The sequence below is a fragment of the Phalacrocorax aristotelis genome, chromosome 4 (genome assembly GCF_949628215.1).
Source record: "Phalacrocorax aristotelis chromosome 4, bGulAri2.1, whole genome shotgun sequence".
Taxonomy (NCBI): domain Eukaryota; kingdom Metazoa; phylum Chordata; class Aves; order Suliformes; family Phalacrocoracidae; genus Phalacrocorax; species Phalacrocorax aristotelis.
Genome location: NC_134279.1, coordinates 54,966,369 through 54,973,167, shown reverse-complemented (window position 1 = coordinate 54,973,167; position 6,799 = coordinate 54,966,369). Strand labels below are relative to the sequence as shown.

General features: G+C 60.0%; 2 protein-coding genes across 3 annotated transcripts; both read left to right on the top strand.

The window, feature by feature from the left end:
• The first annotated feature begins 461 nt into the window (after nucleotides 1-461).
• SLC10A4 (solute carrier family 10 member 4) lies at nucleotides 462-3,289 on the top strand. The gene is made up of 3 exons (XM_075091549.1): nucleotides 462-1,097; nucleotides 1,489-1,699; nucleotides 2,336-3,289. The coding sequence occupies exons 1-3, from the start codon at nucleotides 688-690 to the stop codon at nucleotides 2,849-2,851; spliced, it is 1,137 nt and encodes a 378-aa protein (XP_074947650.1). The 5' UTR covers nucleotides 462-687; the 3' UTR covers nucleotides 2,852-3,289.
• Nucleotides 3,290-3,504: 215 nt separating this feature from the next.
• On the top strand, nucleotides 3,505-4,993 carry ZAR1 (zygote arrest 1). Of its 2 annotated transcripts, XM_075091511.1 has the most exons (4): nucleotides 3,505-4,335; nucleotides 4,412-4,504; nucleotides 4,579-4,653; nucleotides 4,721-4,993. In XM_075091511.1, exons 1-4 carry the CDS (start codon nucleotides 3,526-3,528, stop codon nucleotides 4,862-4,864), a joined length of 1,122 nt encoding a protein of 373 aa, XP_074947612.1. In that variant the 5' UTR covers nucleotides 3,505-3,525; the 3' UTR covers nucleotides 4,865-4,993. The 2 variants fall into 2 exon arrangements, with proteins under 2 accessions (XP_074947612.1, XP_074947611.1); XM_075091510.1 differs by having other exon boundaries at nucleotides 4,579-4,964.
• The last annotated feature ends 1,806 nt before the right edge of the window (nucleotides 4,994-6,799 follow it).

The following is a 6,799-nucleotide window of genomic DNA, read 5'->3' as shown; positions in this document are numbered from 1 at the left end:
CCCCACCAGCAGAAAGCGGTGCTTCCCCGAACTCCTAGAAGAGCTTTTCATCCTTCCTCACCCATTCCTGCAGCCTTCACAGCAGTTGGCAATTTGCCTGGAGAGGGAACGAGCTTGGATGTCCCTCAGCAGAGGGTGACCGACGCTGCCCACCCGCATCGGGTGACACCGCGACGCTGATTGCTTTTCTGATGCTGATGCCAAAGTAAATCCCCCGATACCACAGCTCCTCCGTTGGAAAAGCCGGGCCCTGCCCCAGTCCCCGGGAGGATGAGGGCGGCTGTGCCGGCCTCAGAAGCGGGCAGCGGGGGGCTCGCACCGGGGGGCGGGGGGGGTGTCCGGCTGCGAGCCCCCGCCGCCGCCTGCGCTTCCCTCCGCCGGGGCCGGGCGGCGCTGGCGTCCGGGCGCTGCGGGCCGTCGAGGCAGCGGCGAGACACCGCCCACGCCGGGGGTGGCCCCGCGTGGGTCCGGGGACGGGCGGGCGGCGCCCGCAGCAGACAGCCGGAGCGCCGCCCCGGACCGCGGCACCGCCGGCAGCGCCCAGTCGGGCTGAGCCGCGCCGCGCCGGGATGCGGGGTCCTCCGGCCGCCGGGGCCAGCCGCCTCCGCACCCCGCACTGACGGCACCCCCCGCTCCCTCCTCCGCGGCTCGGCGGGGAGCCGGCGGCTCCCGGGGACCGCGCAGCCCATGGCCGGCTCCGTGCAGCCCATGGCCGGCTCCCCGCAGCCCCCGACGGCGGCGGGGAGTGGCGGCCCCGACGGAGGGTCGCTGGCGGGGGGCGGCGAGGCGGCTTTCGGGGACCGCTCCCTCAGCCAGGCCTTGAGCGTGGTGGTGGGGCTGGCGCTCTGTGTGACCATGCTGGGTCTGGGTTGCGCTGTGGAGCTGGGGCAGCTGGGGCAGCAGCTGCGGCGGCCCGTGGGGCTGCTGCTGGCGCTGCTGGGGCAGTTCGTGGCCATGCCGCTGCTGGCCTTCCTCCTCGCCCTCATCTTCGCCCTGGACGAGGTAGCGGCCGTGGCTGTGCTTTTGTGCGGCTGCTGCCCCGGGGGCAACCTCTCCAACCTCATGTCGGTGCTCGTCGACGGGGATATGAACCTCAGGTAGGCGCCCCGCTCCCCCTCGCCCCCAGCCGTCCGGGGGGCTGCGGCGGCCCCGGAACGCGGGCAGAGGGGGGGGTTTGATGGGCTCCTACCGGCGGTGAGGATGGACGGACGAACGGGGACGGCGCGGCTGGAAATCCCCAGCGCTGCTCTTGGGCCTCTCCGGGTCTTACACAGACCCCGGCACATGCCTCCTGCCCCCTTCCCTAAAAAACCAGCCTGCCTGCCTGCCTGCTGCCCGGCCGGGACAGGGAGGGAAGGGGGTCTCTTGCCATGAGAAGCGCCCTGGCCGGCTGCAGAGCTCCCTTCCCGAGGGGGGTTGCAGCTTCCCAGAGCTGACCCTCGGCTGGGCTGGCGGTGATCCGGTGTCTCCTTCGTTCCCCCGGCGCAGCATTATCATGACAGCCTCCTCCACGCTGCTGGCCCTCTTCCTGATGCCCCTCTGCCTCTGGGTCTACAGTCGCCACTGGATCAACACGGCCCTGGTGCAGCTGCTGCCCCTGGGGGCGGTGAGCCTGACGCTGGGCAGCACCCTGCTGCCCATCGGCCTGGGGGTGCTCATCCGATACCGGCATCCCCGCGCCGCCGACCTCCTGGTTAAGGTAAGCATGGCTCCGGGGATGGGGACAGGGCAGGGGGGGCCGTGCAGCAGGGGATGCCTGGGGACGGCAGGGGTGTCCGACGGCAGTAACCTTTCTGGTCCCTCCAAACCGATGGTACCTTCACACAAGTGCATTGTGTTGCTTGGTGGAATATAAAGACAGAGACTTGAAATAAAACGATGGGACAGAGATGGAAAGCAAGGGAAAGGGCAGGATACCTCCCCCCCTGGCATGGGAAGGCGCCCCAGGAGCCGAGGCTTTCCCTGGCATCCTGCTCCCTCTCCGCTCCCGCTACACCCAGGCAGGGCTAGGAAAACCAACCCACAGGCACGGTGACACTTCCTTAAATCATGCAATCAAATTAGCTTAATTACAAAAGGAAAAGGAAGGCACAAGCCCTGGCTCTCTAGTTTCCCAGCAAGTCACCCCAAAGCAAAATGATGGAGGGTGATCTCAGCCCCTTCCCTTCCAGGGATATGATCAACCACCACCGAAGTCGTGAGCCAGGAGCAAACCCAGGAAGGGCAGCACAGCCATGGTTTGCGATTTAGACACTATCAAGCCTCTACCTGCTGTGATTATCCTTTTAAACTAATAACCCCCGTGTTGTTTATCAATGTCTGTATCTGTTGCCAGATTTCCCTGTGGTCCCTCTTGGTGACTGTGGTGATCCTGTTCATCCTGACTGGGACCATGCTGGGCCCAGATCTGATGGCACATATTCCTGCGTCTGTCTACGCCATTGCAGTGCTGATGCCTCTGGCGGGGTATGCCTTGGGTTACGGCTTAGCCACGGTCTTTAAAATGCCCCCACACTGCAGGAGAACAGTGTCTTTGGAAACAGGGTGCCAAAACGTCCAGCTCTGCACCGCCATCCTAAAGCTCACCTTCCCCCCGGAGCTCATAGGGAGCATGTATATGTTTCCCTTGCTTTACGTCCTTTTTCAGTCAGCAGAAGCAGGACTCTTTGTGCTGATATACAAGATGTATGGGGGAGACAGCTACAAACAAGATACGCTCGGTGAAGAGGAAGACACAGATATTTCCTACAAGAAACTGAAGGAAGAGGAGGTGGCCGATGCTTCGTACGGCACAGTGATCAGAGAGGAGCACAACTCCCTTCAGATGGAGGTGACGCAGACGGCGCTTTAGGCGAGATGAGGAGACAACACCCGGGGACATGTGATGCGTGTTGTGCTTGCAACCAGGCCGGGGCCACGCAGCCGAAGCCGCCCGGCCTCCATCATTTCTCCAGCCGCTCCCATTGTATGAGGTGATGTGTGTTTATTACCGTGACAGTTGTATTTCCTCAAAAATACCTACGAAAAAAAAATTAAAAACGAAGGAAGAAGTATCACTGTGACGCAACTAACCGTACGTCTTCAGGCAAGGAGGCTCCTGCCCACCTGAGCGCAGCAGGAACGGGTCCGAGGAAGGAGGCCAGCGTTTTGCAGAGGCGAAGCCAATGCGGTGCTGCGCCAGTGTGGACCAACGGGTGAAACTGCCTTGCGCGTGTGTACCCCTGTGCCTCCCACCCGCTGTAAAAGCATCGTGCTCGTTGTTCTCACCACAAATACATGGCGAAGCTGAACCAAACCCGTGTTTCCCGCTGATTAATCCCGCGGGGGCAATTCAGGGCCGCGCTGCCTGGTTGACCAGGGGGGCTGGGCTAGGGGGTGGTGAGGGATGCCCTGCCCGAGGCCCTGCACCGGGCGGGGGTGGGAAGGGACCGGCGGCACCCGTCGGGGGCGGGGGGAAGCCCGGCCCCGTCCCGCCCCGGGGGTATTTAAGGCCGCCCCCCCGTGGGTTGCGCCGGCTCCGGCGTTATGGCGGAAGAAGGGATGGAGAGCTACCTCTACGCTGCCTACCACCCCTACCCCTACCGCTACCCGCCGCCCAAGGGCAAGGGGGGGCCGGCGGGCGGCTGGCGCCCGCGGGGCAGCGGCTACTTTTCGGGCTACGGGGAGGCGGCGGCGGCCGCCGAGTACTTCGACAACTACCAGCGGGCGCAGCTGAAGGCCATCCTCTCCCAGGTCAACCCCAACCTGACGCCACGGCTCCGCAAGGCCAACACCAAGGAGGTGGGCGTGCAGGTCAACCCGCGGCAGGACGCCTCGGTGCAGTGCTCCCTCGGGCCCCGCACGCTGCTGCGCCGCCGCCCCGGCGCCCCCGCCGCGCCGCGGCCCCGGGAGGTGGAGCTGGAGCAGGAGCAGGGCAGCCCCGCCACCACCAGCACCCGCGCCGTGCGCTTTCCCCGCACCATCGCCGTCTACTCGCCCGTGGCGTCCCGCAGACTCACCGCCTTCCTGGAGGAGCCGGAGCCGGAGCCGCGGCCGCAGCAGCAGCAGGAGGAGGCGGCGGCGGCGGCGGCGGCCGTCGAGGAGGAGCCGGCGGCGCTGAGGGAGCAGCGGGAGGCGGAGGAGGCCGCCGTGCAGGCGAGCTGGGAGAAGCCCCCCGAGGTCGGTGCCGAGCCGCTGGAGCAGCGCCCGGCCGCCACCCCGGATCCGCCGGCGGCGGGGCCGGAGGAGAGCCGGGAGGAGGAGGAGGCGCCGGCGGCGGGAGCAGCGCGGGCAGAGCCGGTGGCCGCCCCTCAGAAGCGGGAGCCGGCGGCGGGCAAGACCCGCCTGCGCTTCCAGGTGAGGGGCGGCCGGGGGGGAGCTGAGCGGGGCCCGGGAGGCGCCGGCCCCGTCGAGTAACGGTTGTCCCCGGCAGTTCCTGGAGCAGAAGTACGGCTACTACCACTGCAAGGACTGCAACATCCGCTGGGAGAGTGCCTACGTCTGGTGCGTCCAGGGCACCAACAAGGTAGGCTCGGCTCGGCTCAGCCCGGCGCGTCCCCTCCCCTCCTCGCCCCCGCTGACTCCGGCCTCCCCCCCCAGGTGTATTTCCGGCAGTTCTGCCGGACCTGCCAGAAGTCCTACAACCCGTACCGCGTGGAGGACATCACCTGCCAGGTAAGGGACCCTGCCCTGTCCTGCCAGGCCCCGTCCCGCACCCACCGACCGCCGCCTTCTCCCCCAGAGCTGCAAGCAGACGAGGTGCACCTGCCCCGTGAAGATGCGCCACGTGGATCCCAAGAGGCCCCACCGCCAGGACCTCTGTGGGAGGTGCAAAGGGAAACGCCTCTCTTGCGACAGCACGTTTAGTTTCAAGTACATCATCTGAGTGGGATGGTTTGTGGTTTTTTTTGTTTTTGTTTAGGCCTCTTCTAGAAAACTGCAAGTAGAGCAGAGTGGTTTTTTTTTTTGTTATTGTTTGAAGGCACTTAGTTGTGGCTAGGAAAGCATCCAAATAAAAGTATTGCAAAGCATATCCAAATGATCAGGTGGGTTTGTGCCCAGCTCAGAGGGTGCATCTTGCAGCTTCTGTAACTGGCATAGGGGAGGAGCCTACAAATAACGTTTTGTAAATCAGCAATGATCTTGGCAGCCACTGACTCAGGACCCTGTAGAATCTCAGATGGGAAAGGATGCCTGTTGCTGCTCCTTCCCTTGAACTAATCAACACTTGAAGTTAACATCAAATTGACATCTACAGTAGGTAGTAGAGCATCATTCATGAACAGAACACTTTATAGCATTCACTTACTGTGCACACTTCTCTTCCATGTAGAAAGTCTCCTGCACCTGTTCTTCATCACTAAAAAAAATGTCTGAGATGCTATGTAAAAATTAGGTCACTTCTACTGGTGCAGTTGGTCTGTATTTAACTAAGCTGGTGTTCCTGCAGACTAAAGCCAAAGAGAGGTTGTGGTTAATGTACCTTCAGGGACAGTTCTCACAAGCTCCTGGGGATGGGAGTCACTGATGTTGTGGTCTCTCTCTTAGTAAATGAGTTGCCCATCTTTACTTCCACAAGGTTATCAAGAGAAGTGATAATTCAAAGGTTCCAAGTGTGATACTCTCTCTGCCTGGCTTCCTTTTGTACCTGTAGGTGATGCAGAAAGAGCTTTGCACTTAGTGGCATACACTTGAAGGGTTTCATCTAGTTATGGTTTAGCTGTTTGTTATCAGGGAAGGATCAGACTCCCATTTGCTTTTGGGACTGGGTTTGTAAGTAGGATTTGTACTTCTAGGATTGGGTAGTAATGGCAGAACCAGCATGGTTACTCCCAGGTGATGCTTTTTAGGGGCTATTGGTGCTGTCAGTGGTAACAGCCTCTGTAGGGACACTGCACGTCAGCAAAGCCTTACAAGCTGACTCTGGGACTACAGCATCACCATCTGAGCAGATTCACAAGATAGTAAAACCTACACCCCACTAGTCTACCCTGTAGCGAAGGAGTTGTGTAAACTTAGAGGAAAACGTACTTTTCCAGGAGTGCTAATAAAGCTCTTAAATTTGAATTTGAGCATAATTACAAAGCCTTTTGTAGAACTCTTGAGATAGGATCTGTTTGGAAAGACTGATTTATCTTGGCTGTAACAAACTTGTCTACACCTGCATCTAGCTTGAGACCACTCTGTTAAAGACTAAAGGGGTAACCTCCCTGAGCCCATGCTCTGTAATGGCTTCAGTGCCAGGTGGTCTTCCATCTCTAAATGGAAGCTAGTGTATGGCAGGGTAAACACTGGCCTTTGTACCAACAAACGTCCATTTAGAGAGGCAGCAAGTGCTGGCTCTGTAGGCTTAGCTCATTTTATTGTAGATTCCTGCTTAAACATGCCCCTTAACCTTGCTGCTGTAGCTAAGGCGTCATGCCTCAGCACCAATTTATTGCCATGTAATTTTATTTATTCTTGTTCCATTCATTATTATAGCAGCATGAGGCATTCTGGGAATAAGCAGGCCTACCACCCCCAGAGTGGGGTACTGTTTTACTTCCTGCTTTTACCTGAAGCGTTTTCCCCTCTATCCCAGTAAAAGCGAGTAGGCCTTGCTTTAACAGCTCACTTGGAGACTTTCACAGTAGGTTCCATCCTTGCCCTATTCAGATTGAAAAGTACAACTGCAGCTGAGCGCTTCTCTGTAGATGCACGTGCTTTGCGTTCACATATAGTTACCACTGCTCATGGCTGTAAGTTTCCAGCTTGAGGAGGAAGAGTTGAGACCCCCTCTGCAGCCATCTACCCATAGTCTGCTGCAGCCTGCAGTTCTGAT